A 22175-nucleotide genomic window follows, 5' to 3' on the forward strand; every position below is an offset into this window, starting at 1 on the left:
TATTCATATTGTCAGTTCAATGTTATGATTACTAAACAGTTCCCTTATAAGTTGTTTAAAATTAGGTATGTGGAATCAATGCGGCTGACATAGTAACCTTACAGTAACGCACTGTACTATATCTTCACGGTTATTGATTCTTAAATGTCAGAAATTAAAAAAATTCTGAATATTGCCAATAAAGATGGGTTATATGATCACACTAAAAAGCATGCTGCAGGGAAACTGGTTAAGTCATTACGTAAGTTTCCTAAACATGAAAAAAATGATGAGAACTTTAATAAGTACTTGACTATGGTTTAATCCAAAATGTTTTGTCTAGAAAACTACTTATTAATGGTAGTATTAATCGTATCAAGCTACTAAACATATCCTCAGCCGAAAACTTTTAGAAGTAGTTCATATGGTATATATGTATAGCCAGTCTACGTGAAAAATGTATATAAATATATAAGAAGTACAGCCAACATAGTTAATTAACCAGAAAAAGAAATTATAAAACTCTCCTGGGTTGCTTTTTGAATTCGTTGTATTTGCCAGTGTTAGTTGTATGAGTTTGATTAAAATCCTCAGCCATCGTTGCGGAATACCTAGCTTATGTGTCCAGTATTTTAAAAAAAATATTTAACATAACACGTATATATCAAAGGTAAAAGGTCTGGGGAGTTGTCGGTGAGACGGAATGAGGTGAAAAAATTATTTTTAAGTAGATGCAGGGTGTGATTAGCTGCGTGGTTAGATTTTATCCTGCAGCCGAAACTGTCAACATCCTTGACTGACTAATTGGATGTGCCCAGCGAACCGTTTTAGTCATTTGTAAAGATTTATTATCTTTACATTTCGATTCCGTAATGGATTTGTCAGTTAAACGATCTAACAACACGTATGGTGGTTCATGATCTAGATAAGCCGGCTTTAGCCTATCAATACTTACTGTGTCGATGTTTCCATGTTTTTCTATCACGAAATATTTAGATTTTCTTGAGACGACTTTGAAAGGACCTTCAAATGGAGGACTGAGTGGTGCTTTTATTTTGTCACATCTTATCCAGACGTGCGTGCAATTGCTTAGGTCTTTAGGTATATATACGGCGCGCGATTGTTCACGAGTATTAATCGGCTTAATTTTAGACATGTGGTCCCGTAGTTGATCTACATAATTTTCTAAATTAAGTTTTTGACTGTTAGTATTAGGGTTAATAAATTCACCTGGTAGTCTCAGAGTTGTTCCGAAAACCAGTTCCGCAGCTGAACACTGTGCGTCAGTTTTGACAGATGTTCGTATTCTCAACATAACTAACGGTAGGAATTCTGTCCACTGATTGGGGTTTGAGTGAGATATAAGGGCGGTTTTTAGCTGACGGTGAAAACGTTCTACCATCCCATTAGCCTGAGGATGATATGCAGTGCAGCGTATCCTATTGGAGCCTAGAAGTTTAGCCAAGTTATTAAATAGTTCGGATTCGAATTGCGCTCCTCTATCCGTCGTTATTGTTATGGGTGTACCAAAAATGGTTACCCAGTTCTGCATGAAAACTTTGGCTACTGTTTCCGCTGTGATGTCCGCTATCGGGATGGCTATAGGGAATCTGGTAAATCGATCTATGCATGTGAACAGATGATTAAAACCGTTTGAACGTGGTAAAGGACCTACCAAGTCGATATGCACATGGGCAAAACGTGCATCTGGTTGCGAGAAAACACCTATGGGTGAATTTGTGTGACGATTAATCTTTGGTTGTTGACATGCTGAACACTCTCTAACCCATTTGTGTACATCCTTCTGTAAATTCGGCCATATATATCTGGCATTGATTAGTTTTGTTGAAGCTTTCGCGCCAGGATGAGACAAAGAATGAAAGTTATCATATATCAACTTTCGCATATTTTTGGGAACGAAAGGTCGCGGCATTGCCTTGGTCGTGTCACAATAAATTAGAATACCATCGATAGGTGATGGGAATTGTTTTAAATTAAGACTTGAATTGTTTGTTTTAAGTAGGTTTTGTAATTCTAGGTCCTGCTCTTGTTCGTGTCTCAACGTTTCGAAGTTTACTGTAGACTGCTGTAGCACGTTCATTTCTAGTCTGGATAAAGCATCTGCCGCCTGATTGTCCTGACCTTTGACATGTCGGATATCGCTTGTGAACTGTGATATATAGTCAAGGTGTCGGACTTCTCGAGGTGAGTATTTATCGGCTCTCGCTTTTAATGCATTCGTCAGTGGTTTGTGATCCGTAAAGACTAGAAATTCCCTACCTTCTAACATGTGTCGGAAGTGTTTAATGGTCAGGTAGATTGCAAGAAGTTCTCGCCCGAAGGTAGAATACCTTGTTTCGGCTGGAGCGAGTCTTTTCGAGAAGAAAGCAATTGGTTTCCAGGCGTTTTTAACCAGTTGGTTAAGGGTACCGCCTACTGCTTTATCTGAAGCATCCACCATCAAAGCAAGTGGGGAAAGAGAATTCGGATATATCAACGTAGTTGCTTGAGCCAGTTTATCTTTAAGCTGTTTAATAGCTTCGATGGCGTCAGAAGACAGTTTGAATTCTTTTGGTTTTCCTTTAAGTGAATCTGTCAAAGGTTGCATTAATTGTGCACAACCTGGTATGAATCTGCGATAAAAGTTAATTAGACCTAGAAAACTTCTCAGTTGTGTTAGAGAACTGGGTATGGGGTATTGTTTGATGGTATCCACTTCTTTTTTGATAGGTTTAATCCCTTCTGGGCTTATTGTGTGACCGAGAAATTCTAAAGTTTGAACACCGAAAACACACTTACTTTGATGTATGTTTATTCCATGTTCATCCAGTCTTTTCAACACTGCTTGTACATGCTGTTCATGTGATTGCAAATCGGGGCTGGCAATTAACAAGTCGTCTATATACCCCTGCGCAAATGGCATATCTCGAAGTAGGTTATCTATGAATCTTTGAAATGTCTGTGCCGCATTTCTCAGGCCGAATGGCATGCGTACAAACTCGAATAAGCCAAAGGGTGTAGTAATAGCTGTCTTGGGAATATCTTCATCAGCCACCGGGATATTGTGATATGCCCTGACTAAATCAATTTTAGTGAATATGTTCATACCCTGTAAACCGTTTGTGAAATCTTGGATATGAGGTATTGGGTACCTATCTGGTACGGTTTGACGGTTGAGGGCTCTGTAATCCCCGCACGGTCGCCAGTCACCTTCATTCTTCTTTGGGACCATATGCAAAGGGGATGCCCATTGACTATCAGAGGGACGGATAATACCCAATTGTAGCATATAATCAAACTCAGCCCTAGCGATTTTGAGCTTATCTGGTGCTAGTCTCCTGGGTTTTGCAAAAACCGGTGCACCTTCGGTTTTGATAGTGTGACTTACTTTTAGTTTGTCTTTAGAAGGCTGTGGGTTTGGTTTAGTTAAGTTTGGAAATTCCGCGAGTATATCTTGGAATTTCGCTGTTGTTACTGGGGAGTTTGAATCAAGTTAAGAGAGCTGATGTGACTTTCTTTGCCTTTTGTGTAATACGAAGTTTCTTTTAGTGTTAATCGCCGTTTCTTGGTGTCAACTAGAAATTCGTATCTCTCTAGAAAGTCCATCCCCAGTATTGCCAGATCTAAGTCGGCTACCGTGAAAACCCAAGGGAATTGCCTCCTGAACCCCAAATCTAGGGTTAAAGTTTTCTGCCCAAATGTCGCGATTTTAGTTTTATTTGCAGCTTGAAGTGTAATTGATGATGTTTCTCGACTAATCTCAGTTTTATTTTGAGGGATGATGCTAAGAGCAGCGCCAGTATCCACCAAGAAATTCAAGCCAGAGTTTCTGTCTCTAACATAAAACAAGCGACTGTTTAGGCGCCCCTCCTCAGTCGTCGCGACCTGGGGAGGGGTTACTCGTTTCCCGCTGCCTTAGGATTATGCTTAGGCCAGGCGCATGGTTGCATGCACTTGGTTGAGTTGACACCAAACTTCCAGTGGTACCAACAAAACTGCCCAGATTGTCTGGACATTTGTGACCTGTTTTGTGACTTGGATCGTGGTCGTTGTGGTGACCTGCTCCTGTTTCTATGACCCATTTGCATTCTGGTGACAGCCTCAGTGAGACTCTTAACACTCGCAATGAGTCCTTCTATTACGGGGTCTTTTGCTGATTCTACTTTTTGTGTGTGATTTATTGTGCCTGATCCAGTTGGAGGACCTCTTTCCATTATTCTGTCGGCTATACGCGCTAAATGAGATAATGAGGTTTCAGGATCTTGTGCATCCAAACAGTGTTGGACGTAGCATGGGAGAGCTTGTATCCATCCTTGTTTTAGGACTGCTTCATCCACTGTGTTATCACCCACTAAGACTTGGAGGTGACGTAAAAACTGTGACGGCGACCGATCACCTAGTGTTTCACCTTGAAAAAGTCTTTGAATTCTTTGACTATCTGATAATGATAAACGGTTCATTATCTCTCGTCTTAAGATGGTGTATGGTTGTGGTGATGGTGGATCTAAAATCAAGTCACGGACTTCTTTGGCAACTGAAAGAGGAAGGATAGAACACAAATCTCTATAGCGAATCCCTTCAGATTTGATATTGTGTCTCGTGAAATAATGCTCTAGTTGAGCAAACCACAACTCAGGATCACTACGATCAAATTCTGGAAGTCGGGATTTCGTAGTCATAACAGTGTCTATCTCCACTGGTGACAAATCATCCAGATTATGGGTTTCTATTGAGTCTGACATGAGGTATGTGACAAATATAGCAATAAAGTTAGCACGAAAAAATGGTTTCTATAACACGAATAACTTAAGGTAATTAAAAAAAAAGAAAAAAACTATTTATATATCCAACTTAGTTTACGGATAATCAGGTCTACTCTTACGATTGAGTACAAAAAATATAATATTAATAACAAAAATGAGGTTAAATTTGTATTCAAAAGGGCTCACCAATTTCGTGTCTATAGGTAACCCTCGTGCTATTGATAGAAGAAACCAGACAAGTAGTGAATAGGTCTTTATTTCGATCTTAGCGCAGTCACAGTGGAGCGTGGGATTATCTGTTCAGACAAACAAAGGCTCTCAACATTCAATATAAGATAATAGGGAATATAACGCTTATACAAAACAAGGAAGTGAATGAATACTTGAACAATACTGTTTTGGCATATGCTTGGTTGTTTGGGGTCAACTCTTAACCAACCAACCTAAGCTGTTACAAGCCAACAAATGTTATAATTTGTAGACCATGCCTGTAAAAATGATGTGTGCCTGCTCATGCAGAAATATATTATTACTGTTATTATAACAACAATTCTGAAAACTGTTAAAACAAAGCTTACGATATGTGCTGCCGTTCTCATGCTATGACTAGCAGAGAAATGTCCGTTTGTAGGTAATTTGATGGCGGTTGCACCCAGAGACTAAGTGCTCAGAAGAGATACAAGCCAATTGTTGAAAAGAAAAATGACTGATTCTTATGAGATGTTAGACTCATAGGAAATGTCATTAGCTTCTTCGAAATGTGTCCTTCGTGGCTGCAATCTGTAAAACGTGAGATTCACTACCGAAAAATATGCGGATAGAGGATAAAGTCAACTACCCCAAAGGACTTAAAATTCAATTAATTTCGAAGTTCGGATTGCATTAGGTTACCTGGAGACCTTCCGTGAGATATAGGAAACAGGTTGTTTAGCATATTTTATCTTAGTAAGGAATATCAAAACGATCTGTAGTGTCTGTGAAATATGATTGAACTGAATATCCTCGAGGTCAAGCGTAATTAACACAAAGTGACTGATGAATTCATGATTTATTTTCCCGTAACTTCTGAGCCCCTCAATCTCTTGAAAAGTTTTGGTTTTTGTTTTCCTAGTTTATATTTTCGCGAGTCATATACTAACCCTTGATCTTTCAATCTCCACCAGTGATGTTTCATCCTTAACATTCTGGGATTCGGACTGATAATTTCATTCCTTTGTGTTATTTGAGTGTGTGAACTTGAACCGATGTACAAACGTCCCATGTCCTAAGTTGTGACTGACTTACTGACCGATGCACCTAATGAGTCTAGCACATGAAGCAGTCGGTCACTCCTATATACCGTATTTCTTTATTCTCTTCCTTTCCAAATAAACCATTTGTGTTGTAGGATTTTTTTATTTACCAACATTGATGAGGTGGGATCCCCTGGTCGAGATTCGAGTTACATCCTAGCAGTTGGCGTGTGAAGCGTCCTTGAACATCTTCTACCCTTATCTTTTCTGTCATATTCATATTAGAGAAGACAAAAGAGCAGTATTCAAGGGAAGGCCGTACACATATTTTGTAGAGAGTAAGCTTAGCTTCTTTTGTGAAGAAATTTCTCATTATGAAACCAATTAGCAGTCTAGATTTAGAAATAACAGAGGGGGCATGTTCTTCAAGCTTCAGGCTTCCTGTGTAATAAATTCCTAGATCGTGTACTGATTTGAGTGTTTGAACTATACTTTCATTTAAGTGAAGTTGCGGTTTATAGGGATGTTTTCCAAAGTGCGTGATCCCGCACTTGTTGAGGTTAAATGGTATTTGCCATTTCTCACTCCATATAGCTAAGTTATTGAGATCCTTTTGGATCTGGGATACACTTTCGCTTAGAGTCTCAGGCTTATAGCTGTATACTATTTTGAGATCATCAGCATATAAGTATGGTTTCCCAAATTTTATGTCGCTTCATATATCGTTTATATACGTATATACGGCTTTACTGCCGGCAACGGTAAACATATTTCACATGATGACAAAGTGGTTGAACTTATTTCCCCTCGCAACACAACTCTTGCCTTAGCTAATCCTACGAGTATTCATGGAACTACCAATTGCGATTTATACTCTAACCTGCTTCACTATGATAATTCTGAGTTTCTTATTCTTTCGTTCAATGCCCGCTCTCTGTCCAATAAAATTATTCATCTTACAACTCTTTTATTCCTTGTAAATCCAACCATTGTACTTATTACGGAAACGTGGTGTAATTCATCTATATCCGATCATTCCTTGAATGTAGATAACTACGTTTTCTTTAGAACCGATAGATGTTATGGAATAGGAGGCGGTACAATTATCTATGTCCGTTCAGACATTCAAGCATGCAAATTTGAGGATAAATCCCTTGATGCTATAGACGACTCCACTTGGGTTACTGTAAACTGTGGATCCCAAAATTATATACTGGTGGGATGCATATATAGACCACCTTATGTGGATACTAAGTTTGATAGATTACTAACAAACATCTTTTCCATTGCTTCGCACCAACCGCATACTTTTAAAATCATCGGAGGTGATTTTAATCTGCCAAAAATTACATGGGACTTGACTCCGGTACCAGATCGATATAACAAGCTAGTTGAAACGTTAGAAATTTGTGGATGGGTTCAGCAAGTCCGAAAACCAACCAGGAGGAATAATACACTTGATTTAAAGTTCATAATCAACATATACTCTATCTCAGTGCATACCAGTCATGAGTTTTTTATGAGTGACCATAGAGTTGTATTGAGTATCATTAACTCTTTAAACGCCATACAATTGAACTCTAAAGCTTCAATGATGTGCCAGAGCAGACATTTTGATCAACAAACATGGAAACGGACTGGAACTCTCATTCAATATTTACCATGGGAAACTTATTTTACCACAAATAATGTTGACATTGCGCTTTCCAATCTATACCACAACCTGATACATTGCCTTGACTGCACTGCTCCAGTTATTGTTCGTGTGGCTTATAGTGCTAATAGGGGCCAAAATACTTCTAAAAGAAAGCTGAGGAAATTAAAATGCCGCTACTACGAGCAGAATGATGTGTATGCACTTCAGAGTGTACTTAAATTAATCGACAGAAATGCTTCATCTAAACGTAAGTATTTTATGAATATAGAAAATAAAGCTCTACGTAGTAAAAGCACAGAATTATCAATACTTCGGCTTTTTAAATCCCGTGTAAAGTCAAATTCCCTTGGCACGACTAAATTCTTCATAGTTAACGGAAGCATTGTTAACGACCCGAATACTATATGCGAACGATTCAGCAAGCACTTCTCGCAGTGCTACAAGACTGGAACTGAAAGCTCCATCATTACATTTCCAATGCTGACATCCAGACATCTGTCGGAAATTGATTTTACACCCTCCAACATCAAGCAGGCCATAGCTGCCCTGAAAAAGTCTTGTGATGGCGGACCTGACGGGATACCTTCATCGTTTGAGAAATATGGAAGTAGAGAATTTCCACTATTTTGTTTGAAACTTTTCAATCTATCTATGGAATATGGTACCTATCCATCTGTATTGAAAACATCCCTTATCACCCCTAGATTCAAAACAGGACCACGTAGTGATATTATTAACTATAGGCCAATTTATTTGACATCCGTGCTCTCAAGAACCATGGAAAAAATAATCCACAAACAGCTATTATCATTTTTTTCGGCTAGTCTGATCAGCCCATTCCAACATGGGTTTATGACTAAACGCTCATGTTTCACATCGCACCTGGAGTTTTTTGATCAAATTACCCAGAAAAGAGATGTTGGTCAGTCAGTGATAATTCTTTACTTCGACTTTAGTAAGGCTTTCAGCAGTGTCTCACACAAACTTCTTCTTTTAAAACTCTCTTCATTTAGCACACAGAATCCCCTTTTATCTTAGCTAAAATTTTTTTTTTTAGAAGAACGTAGCCAAATCGTTCGCTTTGGATCTTGCTACCCTAAACCTGTGAATGTAACCAGTGTGTGTTAGTCCATTACTCTTTCTCCTTTTTATCAATGACGTGTGTTCCGTTTTTCAGTATAGTAAGCCTTTCCTTTTTGCTGATGAACTGAAAGTAGTTTATTCATTCTCTTCTCCTACGAAATAAAGCTATATTTCAGCGGTAATCCAAGAGGAAATAGACAAGTTGTACGAATGGGCTGTTTCGTGGAATTTGCCACTTAATGTTGACAAAAGTGGATTTATTCACATTGGTCGCTGCCTAAACTTAAATCTGACTGTACAGACACATACACTCAAACCTCTCAACACTGTTTGTGACCTGGGTTTGAGATACAGCAACAGTCTGAACTTTTCTGAACACATTACATCTCAAGTATTCAAAGCTAGAATGCTGATCAAATTGATAATGATAAACTTTATTAATATCGAATCGAGATTGTTATTGTACAGAAAATGTATTTTGAACTACAACCCGGTTCAAAAGTCTCCTTGATGATCTTTCCGAAAGTGGATTATTTCACCTATTGAATATCAATGTATTCAACAATGATTTATACAAACAAGGTCCGTCATCCATTAAATTGCCTGAAAAGCAAAATGAAACCTTTAAATCTTTTCACGTGTATTTTATTTCTATTTATCTTAATATATGAAGTCTGCTTATGTTCGTATCTATAATTATTACTGGTATTAATATCATTATTGTTCCCCGACACATTAGATATTCCTTTTATATCTTCTTATCCTTCTTAACATATTTAATTCCTGACTGTCCTTTGAAATTAATTGTGACTTTCATAGCATCATTCTTAATTATTATTGCACAAATATTTATACTAATATCCGGTTTCACACTGTATATTATTACATAAATCTACATGGTATTTATCCGAGTGCATTAAAGGATTTTTATTTTATTTTCTCTAAATTGTTGGTTTCCTTCTGAGGTTGATATTCATTACGCAATTATTATTCTTATCATTGATGAAACTTTTCACTAGGTGTTCACTTCTTTTCACTCCATTCTTTCCCTCTAAATAAATATTCTTAAGATTACGAAGTTTGCAGTTAAGACAGTAACTTGTGTTACAGTTAAATTAACTTCTCAGACCCGTTTTATCTTCACTGTGCATATATGACTCATACATATTGATATTTCATTATCCTTTTCACTCAATTGAGACTTTCATCGCATCACTCCAAATTACGACTGCACAAACATTTATTCTAGCGTCATATCTTACTGCAATAATAAGTTATTTTTTCTTAATTATTTTTTGTCACTAATTTGACGATACGCACATAGTCGTTTATTCTTGTTTTATGTTCATAAATACGCCAATTAAACTGTTTGCGTATTTCACGTCTTCTTTATTTCTATTCCCTTATTTTCTCCATTTCCTTCTTTAAACTCAATTCAATATTCTCAATTACACAGACCCGATTTATTATTATCAATATTCTACTATTATTACTCTAAATTTTTTTTAAATATGGCAAGTAGAATGCTAACGTTATTGAAAATTGTGTATTATTGCATTTTTTGAAGAAACCCGAAATGGTTTCTTCACAACACTTATGTACCCATAAGATGTTTGTGAATAATAATAATAATAATAATAATAATAATAAGAGTGGATCTGACACACTCCCCTGGATTTCTTCACTAGTTAATTGTTTACTTTCTGCTAAGAACAGAGCAAAGCACGAGTATAGTGGGTTGTTTATTCCGAAGAACTTTAGGTTGACGGGAAGCCTTTTGTGTGGGAGCTTAACAAAATATCTCTTAAAGTCTAGGGATAGAACCGATGCAAAGAGTCTGTTGTTCGGTTACAAAGATATCGTCCAGGTAATCTACAAGAAATGTATCGCATGATCTAGACCAAAGAAACCCATGGGAGTTTGAAATGAGATTGTTAGTAATTAGATGTTGGACTACTTTTTCCATCACTCTAGATACCATTGAGGTCATGTTTATGGACATATAGTTTTCGACATTTGCTTCAGTTCCTGTCTTAATCATGAGAATGATATGTGTAATTTTCCGGGAAGTAGGGTAACACGCTGTGGAGAGTGATATCGCAAATGGTTTAATAAGTAAAAGACACATACCATCACCTCCAATTTTTAGCACGCTAGCCGGAATACCATTTGGTCCATCAGTTTAGAAGTGTTTCAGTGTGCTAATTGCCTTAGAAATGTTCTGTACAGTGTAGTGTACATTAGTATGTTCACAGGAAGGTACTGGGATTGGTTCTGATTCATTTAGTAATTTTGCGTTAGTTAATGAGGAACAACGTATTTGTCCGTATCACCTTTTCTAATCAAAGGATGTCAATCCAGTCAATTCAGAAGTCGTGCATAAACGAGTCCGAAGATGTATTTGGAAGGATGTCGATATGTTGAGAAGCATTTGATTTATGGCAGTTAGTAGTTGCAAGCGGTGAGTATCTAGCCATACCCACTAATGATCCGATGGGGATGTGTAATCGAGCTTCTTCAGCCAAGGTGTGTACAGTAAAACTAGTGAGGCCAATATCAATGTGGAACACTTACAGACCCATTTATTTCGTGGATTTATCGCTACATGACGTCGGAAATGATTTTGCGATTAAATCCGCCATAGCTGTGATAATTCAAGAATGAATATCAATTTGACCACTAAATTTATGTACTTCAAAATGTTTAAGTAGTAGTACGACAACTCATAGTCCCTAATCATTTGAAAATCATCATTTTGTTTAAAGCACACATCTTATATTCATAAAAACCCGTGACCATTATTAGACTTCTCTCTATCTTAGACTCTTTTTTTACAACCTACAAATCAATCCTTAGTAGTCAAAAATCATTTAGTTCATCCCAGAAAAGTTTGAGATTTGTAAGTGTTTGTTGTACTGAGTCAATTTGTCATATTTAACATTTACATTATTTTTTAAAAGTTAGTGCAGGTTTTCGCGGAACCAGAGGTAAGTTTCGAGATACCCGTACCGTATTTCATAAGAGATTTAGTTTTCTCCTTTTATTCATAAGCGTTTGAGATAACTTCATTTTTTTCTGTCAGTTTTTAACAAGTTAATATACTTAACGGCACAACGTTGTACCGTGCTGTATACAGCTGACATGAGAACTTGTATTGAACTAAAACGAATCGTATATCTTTGCACTTACTACTCAACTGCTTGGTGAGAGAATGACACTTTGAACTCGAACGATCTGGTTTTGGTTTTTGAAATTTCTGACCCGATCTCCCAATTATGGGGAAAATTTAGAGGATTAGTCTTATACGCATATGTGATGGGCCAAAACGTTTACAGTCAATCATAGCAAATGTACAGATTATGAGAATTAGCGAAAAAATTGCAAATAATATCGAAGATAAATTACAAAATCAGTTTGTCATAACTATATTCTCCTATTCAGTCTTCAGTAATAAGGATAGGAGGTCTATCGACCTATATTAATCCTTGCAGTTTGTAATACTGTGGACGTCCAATCTCGTTTTCAATATGTTAACAGAAGGTGCTTATATTACGTGTTCCGGTAGAGAATTCCAGTAATTCACTACTCGGTGCGAGAAACGGAACTCCAAACGTAAACGATTTGGTCTCAGTTTTCGAACTTCCTTCGAATGTCCTCTCAAATGATCAGTCCTAGACGGAAGCAAGAGATAAGATATGTTAATACCAAGGTCATTGTTCAGTATACGATAAGCCAATATTAGATCACCCCGTATTCTACGGTAAGATAACGGAAATAAGTCAAGGTGTCTTAGTCTGTCTTCATATGATAGACCAGATAGATCTTGTACCATCTTAGTAGCTCGTCGTTGGACTCTTTCTAGCATATCTGCTTCATACTTGAAACAAGGACACGCTGCTTGAATCCCGTATTCTAAATGTGGTCGCACATAAATCGGGTATAGTAATCTAAACATTTCATCATCTAAATACTGGAAAGACCTACGAATTGACCATAATACCCTATAGCCTTTCGCAGCAGCAGCCTTACAGTGACTAGTGGTTTTGAGATCATTGCTTAATATGACTCCTAAATCTTTATAGTTTCTTACTTTGTGTAGCACGAATCCACGTAGTGTATAGTCATACGATTCATCAGAGTTATTTAACTGCATCATTACACTCTTATTAGGATTTACTTCTAGTGACCACCTATCTAACCATGCCACCAATGAGCTAAGATCATCCTGTAATACCATTCTATCCAACATACCATGTATGGGTCTCCAAATCTTTATGTCATCAGCGAGGAGTAGAACGGATGGTTTTGCTACAGTTGGCAATTTATTTACATAAAGTAAAAAGAGAAGAGGACTTAGGATTGTACCTTGGGGAACCCCACTTTTTACAGGTACCCACGAGGAGAGAGCCCCGTTAACCCTTACCCTTTGTCTCCTGTCCTGGAGAAAGTTACTTATCCAACCCACGACTGTATAATATATTCCAAAACGTTCCAGTTTGAATTTAAGACCAGAGTGGGAGACCTTATCGAAGGCCTTACTTAGATCTATGAAAATCACATTCACAGGAACATGCCGATCTTTTGCAGCAGCCCAATCTTCTCTTGCAATGAGAAGATTTGTCAAGCAAGATAGGCTTTTCCGAAAACCATGTTGTGCCCTGGAGAAAAGATTATGCCCTTCAACATAGTTTAGAACGGATATCCGAATGATTTTCTCCATCAGTTTTACAACTGCACTAGTTAAGCTAACGGGTCTATAGTTACTAACTAAATCCCTACTCCCACCCTTATACACCGGACATATTATAGCGTCTTTCCAGGCTCTAGGCAGTCTGGACTGTCCCAGAGACATGTCAAACAGTATCGCTAATGGTTCAGCGATTACACTTGATATGGCTTTCATAATCCTAGGATGAATATCATCAGGACCACTGGACTTATCAGGTTTGAGATGCTGAAGTAGCCTTAAAACAGTACCTTTCTCAATGACTACAGGGTACATCAGAGAGCCGCCGCGATCACAATTAATCGTTTGTCGTTCCTCCTTACCGATAGAAAACACTTTACTGAAATATTCCGATAAAGCTTCAGTTTTTTCGGTATCATTTCTTGTCAAGATTAACGGATATTCTTGTATCAAAAGTGATGGAATTCCATCGCTTCTTTGAGTTCGCCTTTTTATGTACGAGAATAACCGTTTCGGACTATATCTAGAATCCCTAACCAATTGTTTTTCATATGATACTCTAGTCTTACTTATTAACGCTTTACAGGCATTCCTAATCTTACAATAACTGGATCTGTATTGTTCTAAGCCAGTAGAGATGAACATAGTTCAGTGATTCCTCCTTTTTCTAAGGAGTTTTCTGACCGTTTTAGTTATCCATGGTGAACTGTTATTCGGTCTTCATGGTACCAGGTATGGTATGAACGAGGACGCAGCTAAGCTAAACATACCTTTAAGTACAGACCATGCTTCTTCAACTGATATGCTAGTATCTACAAACCAATCTGTCTTAGTGGCGCATTCCTGAATGGCTGATATGTTGGCTTTCCATACATTTGTGCGAGGTGTAACCTGATCGTATAACATGTCCCTAGTTCTAAACGCAAATGACAAAACAGCGTTATCGCTATTCACTAACGGTGGAATAATATTTAGGTCGACAATATCCTCAGTCTCATGAGCGATTACCAAGTCCAACAGAGAAGAACCTTGGTTAACACCAAAACGTGTGGGTTTGGATACATGCTGCACTAATGCATGCTCCATTATTGTTATCAGGAACCTACTATTAAAGGAGTCTATAGATCCTTCTGTGGTCATCTCAGTCCAACTAATATCAGGTGCATAAAGTCTCTTATTATCGAGCATCTGGTATTTACACTCCAAAGATGAATGTGCTCTAAAATAAAGTCATCAGCTAAGCAGATTGGGCTACGATAGATGACACCAAGCATAAATGTACTACATCCGATAGCCAACTTACAGCGAAACGAAGTGACGCACGGTGGAGGCGTGTGAGCCAACTCCATTTAATCAAGCGTTAATCAATATTTATAGTCACACAAAAAATAAGCTACAGACATGTGATGAGTAGGATAAGATGTACTCACACACGCTCATATAAAGGCAGTCAGGGTTGAATAATTAACAAGGTCAAAACGTGACTCATGGAGAATGAATAAACCAACCTGTTCAGAAGTTAGAATACGTTATATGGGCTTAAAATAGTAACCGATACTACAAGGTCTTGGATTTTGGGGTGAAACTCACTTTTCTGACTAAATAGCGTTTTGGCATTTTAGCTTATATCAGTTCGTAATGAAAACCTTAAAACTAGTTCCTAAACCTAACCGTCTACTGTAAGTCACAATCCTAATTCCTTTCACTGGCTTATGACTCTCATTCAACCCTAGTAAGTAGGTAGGCATTCCCAAGGCCATCATAGCGTCGCTCAAAGGCGCAGAAAAGTAATCATTAGCATTTTTTGATTACGGAATTTTCGTTACGGTCTAATAGTATCAGGTGTTTCATTGGAGTGACGAAGAACTAATTGTATGTGTTTTTGAACCATATTAAAAAATTTTAACTTTACAAACTACTAAATTAGAAGCGTTATTAGTTTGTTGAATTCCAGATAAATACTTACCATCAGACTAATCAGTAAGAACTCTGATGAAATAACTTACTGTAAACATCAAAACAGATTCACTATTTCTTATTTTAATGAATCCGCCAGCATAACGCCTTGTTTGGTGATAAACTGTTTTCAAATAGGAATTTTAAATCTGGCCCCTTCCCAGTTATAGATATTTGTAAGCAAGTACAGCTTCATTTTACGTTAAACTTTTCCTTTATCTCTTTACTGTTTTGCAGCAGCAAAAAATGTCGAAATCCATACCGGATTTGCAAGATTCTCTAGTAAATGATAAGAAAAATACAAATAATATTGTTGCTGTAAAAATGGAGAAAACTATTGGTCTTGTAAGCAGCATCACAATTATTATCGGTTCAATCATTGGTTCGGGTATATTTGTTAGTCCAACTGGTATATTAGAAAATATGCAGAGTTTTGGTGCTAGCTTGATTATTTGGATTGGGTGTGGAATTTTTTCTTTATTGGGAGCCTATTGCTATGCTGAGCTAGGCACAATGATTCAACGCTCAGGTGGAGATTATGCATATGTGCTTGAAGCGTTTGGTTCATTTATGGGATTTTTACGTCTGTGGATTGAAGTGATGGTAGCCAGACCAGCTACAATGGCTGTCATTGCTATGACATTCGCTAAATACATTTTACAGCCTATATTTCCTGATTGTCCACAGTCTAATGCAGTTGTACGATGTTTAGCAGCTGTATGTATTAGTAAGTAAATTCAATTGACTCGAACGTTTTTACTTATTAAACAATAAATATCCATGATATAATTCTTTGGCTTATTAATTCACGTTGCGAATATGATTTTATTTGACCTTTAATATCATTTTTGAGAATGGTTTAATGCTAGATTTCATAATTAAAAGTTTTGTGGCTCTATATCTGACTCCATTTAGATCGTATGCGGATTGTCATCAAAATATATATACCGACAACCCTCGTATATATCTATCGACTTAAGTCACGTTAGGGAATAACTAGATTAAATAAGTCAAATACAAGAATGAACTTTTGGATACATATATTTCATACAGCTTTTCAAATACAACACAGAGAACACCGATCCAGTCACACTTGATGGACAAGCTCTGGAACAGGTGGAAACTTTCACATATCATGTTAGCAGCATCATTGATGAACAAGGTGGATCCGATGCAGACGAAAAGGATGGACAAAGCAAGGACAGTATTCTCACAAAAAAGAACATATGGAACTCAAAACAACCGCCAACCAACATCCAATTCACAAACTTAAACACGAACACGAACATCAAGACAGTCCTACTGTATGGGACTGGAACGTGGAGAACTGTCACAACCATCATAAAAGTGTACAAGTATTTATATATATAGTTGTCTACACAAGATGCTCAGTGTCCATTGGCCGGATACCATCAGCAACAGCTTACTGTGGACGAGAACAAACCAGCTTTCAGCTGAAGAGGAAATTAGGAAAAGACATTGAAACTGGATAGGACATACATTGTGGAAATCATCGAACTTTATCATGAGACAAGCGCTAACTTGGTATCCTGAATGGAAAATGGAAAGAGGAATGCCGAAGAACACACTACATCGAGAAATAGGAGCAGACATGAAAAGGATGAATTGGAACTGGAATAGATTGTCCCGGACACAGTTGGATGGAGAATGCTGGTGAGTGACCTATGCTTCTCGACGAGGGGTAACAAGTAAGTGTATTTCATACACGTTGATCTGAACAAATCATCAGAGAAACGCAGTGAAGGCGGCAAAGTGACGCGCAGCGGAGGAGGCGAGTGAACCAACTCGTTTTCATCCAACGTAATTCAATATTCATAGCCAGACAAAAGTAAGTTACAGGCACGTAATTATTAAGTTAGGGAATGGACATACATACGATCGTATAAAAACAGTCAGGATTAATAAGCGAGTATTTGAGAAGGTCAAAATTTGCCTTGAGAAAAATGAATAAATTGGTCTGTCCAGATGCTAGAATAACCTATATGAGCTCGACACAGTATCAGCCACTACAAAATCAAGAGAAATATATTATTTAATTATGAATCACTTGGTCTCAGTTACAACGATTAATTTTATGTTGTGTTACTTTTATGGCACTGCATTTGCTTAACATTTAAAGCTAAAGCTTCTCATAGTTCAGTTTATTTTAGGTTTATTAGGAATTATTTTCTTTCTATGAACTAATTCTTTCTTCCTGTACTATATCCTTATATGCAATCTTTCTTTTATATATTACCACCTCTGAATTAACTACTTTTATGAATCGGTGTCCATCTTGTTGTGTCAATGAAGTATGGCAACTTGGACCGATGCATATATGTACCTGGTCCTACGTTGTAACTGACTGACTGGCTGACTCATCCAATTTAAATGGTTCCCGTCTATTAATACCAGTTCATCATAATTATCGAGTAGTAGTAGTAGTAGTAAAAGGCCTAAGCTAAAATTTGTATAGTACAATTTATTTTTCTTTCTGGTTAGCGTTTTTTTAGCGAGTTAGTTTTCTACGGGGTCAGGACGCTAACCTCATGCCCAACCCTCCTTCTTCATCCGGGCTTGGGAGCGGCAGTAGCCCCCGGAGGGACTCCAGGCGGAGTTATAGTGCAATTTATACCGCAGTTTATATACTAATCTGTACCTTATAAAAAGAAGAATCCTATCATGATAATAACGGTAAATAAAAATATTTCGACATTAATCAATATCTTTACGGGGATAAATATGTAAAGAAACAAATCATCTTGTATTTTTATACATACTGGCTCAGTTCGACAATCATTTTTTCACTAACTAAGGATTTTTGAAGTTAATAAACACTTCACAGGTAATTTGTTCTTGTCTACGATTTATTAGCGTTACACACCTACAACATTATTATGGTTCGGATACAAAGCCTCAAACTATCTAGGAGATTCTATTGTACAGAACGTCTTAAATTACATCCATTGTTTAATGGTTATTGCGCACTTCCGCAAAGTACTAGACAAGAGCAAAATATTTGCATAATCCTTCCTGAATATTCACTAGTTCTTCACTATCTGATATCAGTTTTTTAACGTAAACTTCTTTCAATATTACTATTACTTCACTCATTTAGTATTTATTAATTATTGTTATAGTGATCCTGGGATTTATAAACTCTGTCTCTGTACGTTGGTCTACACGTGTACAGGATATTTTCACATATACAAAAATAATAGCATTATTAATGATTATTATTACAGGATTTGTACAAATTGGTTTAGGTAAGTTGAATTTGAGTAGATATATTATATGTATATATTGCATAACAAATTTACTTTCTATTACAGATTATTGAAGATAAAAATCGGATGATATTAAGTCTAATAATTGTAACTTTGATTTGAGGTTTAACTTCATACAATTCCTAACTTTTCTAACATTTCAATAGGACATAAGGAAATGCTCTTTTTGCATATATTCTTTTACTTAGTTACACTTTGAGACTACATTCGAATCAATCTTTATATTAGAAACAATGCATTATATTGTGGTCAAGTTAAGAGAGTCACCGGTGGAGACAGTTTATGAAAAATAGTGGATAAAGTAGAAGCACAAGTAACGATTATTCGTGGAGGTGGTTAATAAAGGAAGAATAGAGACAAGAGTTTTCCCAGGGGTCAAAAATGAGCATCATTTATTAGGTACTCGTGATGGAACGGTTAATTTATAGTGTTCCGTGGAACAGTAGGAGAAAGGGTTAAATAGTTAAAAAGTGTATGCATGATTCAGAGTAGTCCTGAATTCGTAATGTTGTTCACGTGAAACCAAGGTTTTTTTTCATATTCAATAGAAAGTTTTCTCCTCTTGAAAATTGGAAAGTCATTGTTATTCAACTAGTGGCGTTTTGTAAAAAGTACTCACTAACTGACTAAATCTTCATGTTATAACTTGTGACCTGTGTGCTCTGTTAATGTATACGTAATGATACCGCCAATTAGACATCAGTGAATTATCGATCGGATCACTGACGCATAAAACCCTTACGAGCAGTCCAGAGTCTTTATCGGTCCTGCTTCTTGCCTAGCCTCTCCTATTAAGTCCAGGACACCAATCCCAGCCCCTGAGATATGAATCATGTATTTTAAACAAACTGGGTTTATATACAAACCAAACTGACCACATCACACCACAAATTGGAAAACAACATTTGTACAAGACAGCCAAAAGTGGCTGTGAATGTGGGAGACTGTAATTAATAAACTGAGCATAACTCAAGAACGCTAAATCGTATAATAATAGTTTATCAGTCAAAATAAATTTCATAATAAGAGGAATATGAATATGCATAGTTTAGTTACTTAACAATTATACAACAGAAATATATCCATCATAATGGTCAATAAATAGTTCTCAAGAGTTACCATTCACTATTTTTATCGGGACATAAATACTGTGGAGTTTTTTGAACTAATATTCCAATATTTCTCAAATTCCAGGTCACGTTGAGGAATTTCAATCGCCATTTGAAGGATCTAATTGGAATCCTGGAAGTATTGCCAAAGCATTCTATTCTGGTTTATTCTCTTATGCTGGTTGGAATTATTTAAATTGTATGATTGAAGAAATGAAAAATCCTAAACGTGATTTACCTATTGCTATTGTCTTCTCATGTCTTGTTGTGACTATTGTCTATACATTAGCTAATGTTGCTTATATTACTGTGGTTTCATTGAATGAAATATTAACAACACCAGCTGTTGCTGTAGTAAGTAATACTTATGATTTAATGTGAATGATTATTATTTTTTCATCAGTTTGAAACAGAATATTCTAATTATATTTGTTTATCGTAAACTTTTCTCTTATCTTGTCTGTTAAATACTTAAAAGTAATTGAAGTTCTGAAAAATAAACACAGATATTCAGTCTGTTTTTACCTACTGTCCTTCTGAAACGTTAACATTTCAGTTTATATAAGCGTTAATACTCTTCCAGTAAAACTGATTCTAGTTATAAAAGTTTTAGTTACATCAGTTTATTCAGTTTTCTATGAATTTTAAAGTTGCACAACCATTTACTATGTATTAGTGTATCATTATAAAACTTCCCTTAAGAATGTAGTTACTTACTTACTTACTTACTTTTTAAGAATGTAGTAGACATACGTAAGTTGTTAATATGTGGTCGAAAATATCTTTGAAACATTGACAAAGTATAGTGACCCCTCCCCCTATTGAGTTGCTATGGGATTTAGACCTTAGGAATTATCTGAAAATGATAGATTGATTGGTGCAATTGCAGAAACCTTATCGAGTGAATAAATTTTGACATTGTTGTTCCATGACTCACACAACAAATCTTCTGATAACCTAACAAATCCATTCCTATTGTTTGTCTCAAATAAAAAATAAGTATTTATGACTGATTTATTTTAGTGGCGTATATCACGTCAACCTACTCGTCAGTGAAGCTAGATAGTTTGATTGCTTGTCTATGACTCTTTCTCGTCTCATTCGAGAGCATATACCATTAGGATTTAGCTAAGAGCAAATCAAATCATTTACGTCGTTTATCATCCAGCAAGTTGACATATTCAAGACATATAGCCTATCATTATTTCATTCATATCAGTTACAACAACTTCCCTCTTTATTACATATCTAAATGTAACATATCCACTACATAATGTTTAAGAAATGTTTTTTTTTACATCTGATTTTAGAATTGTGAGAAAATTTTCCTACTAACAAACTCCTTGTTATAATTTTTCAGTTAGTTTCCTTCACCTTCATAACCTAAGAAACAAAATTTGTCCTTATATATATATCTTACTAAAAAGTTTTTGCTTCTCTGATCTAATTGTTTTATAACATACTATGTCCCCCACTCTAATTTCTTGTTTGGTATTATTATTATTATTTCTACAGTGGTGACATGGTATTTAGAGGTTTTGTGTGGGAAATACCATTTTAAAATAAATCTATGTTATATTTTTCTGTATATTTTTTTAAAAATGAACAGTTTTATAGTATAAAGTAGCTGGTTTAGTATCAGTATGCTGTTGTAAAATACAATTTCCTGAAGATCGATCAATAACATGATTATCCCCGAATGCCGCGGTACGGCCGAGAGTGGGGAGAGTCAGCTCTCCCTCTCGAGATTCTCTCACATGGCCACATGCATACAACCACTGCCAGAGAAGTCCTACTCACTGCCTTCTCGCTGCACCGGTGTTGTTTACAAAATTGAGAGGACGAAAAGCGAATGTATGGCTCTTTAACCGGATTACTGGACACGGAGAGTCCACTTAGGGGAGTTTGAAAACCCTGATTCTAAACCATTGTTGCACATGGGCTCCAGTATCCTGAAGTAACAAATAGCGTATGAACCTACTGTTGGTGACCGGCTACCGTGGGACTGCATCTCCTGACGTTGCTCCACTACCTGTAAATCAGACCTTTAGGTTGAAGGCACCCGGTGTGACCTCCTAAGATAATCACCTGTTTCGGTTTGCTCATCCTGGCAGTATCCCAGCCCTAACACAAATCTAATGATTTATATGGCGCATATCTATTTGGTGCCTTCTTGTACCAGTGTTTAAATAAATAAATAAATATTCTTGAGGATCATTTTTCTCTTTTGTTAAGTGTAATAGCTTAAACCCTTATGGCTATACTATTATGGCTAATCTCTGTTACCACACACCTACCTGATTTTTTCAAAACTTTGAACAGATCAATTATTCTATTCTTTTTATTTATTATATCATCCTTATATCTGCCTTTGCAGATTACTCACTTGAAACCTTAACTCTGCTTTATAAATATGTATCTC

At 36.5% G+C, this 22175-nt stretch overlaps 1 protein-coding gene across 1 annotated transcript in view; it reads left to right on the forward strand.

The window, feature by feature from the left end:
- Positions 1 to 11664: 11664 nt before the first annotated feature.
- SLC7A5_5 (Large neutral amino acids transporter small subunit 1) overlaps positions 11665 to 22175 on the forward strand; it is a 36977-nt gene continuing 26466 nt past the window's right edge. Inside the window, exons 1-4 of the mRNA XM_035731072.2 lie at positions 11665 to 11701; positions 15595 to 16084; positions 18498 to 18623; positions 19839 to 20107. Coding sequence (XP_035588495.2) covers positions 15604 to 16084; positions 18498 to 18623; positions 19839 to 20107 — 876 coding nt within the window. The 5' untranslated portion in view covers positions 11665 to 11701; positions 15595 to 15603. The remainder of the gene's footprint in view (positions 11702 to 15594; positions 16085 to 18497; positions 18624 to 19838; positions 20108 to 22175) is intronic.

Source organism: Schistosoma haematobium, chromosome 4, assembly GCF_000699445.3.
Source record: "Schistosoma haematobium chromosome 4, whole genome shotgun sequence".
In the NCBI taxonomy this organism is placed as follows: Eukaryota; Metazoa; Platyhelminthes; class Trematoda; order Strigeidida; family Schistosomatidae; genus Schistosoma; species Schistosoma haematobium.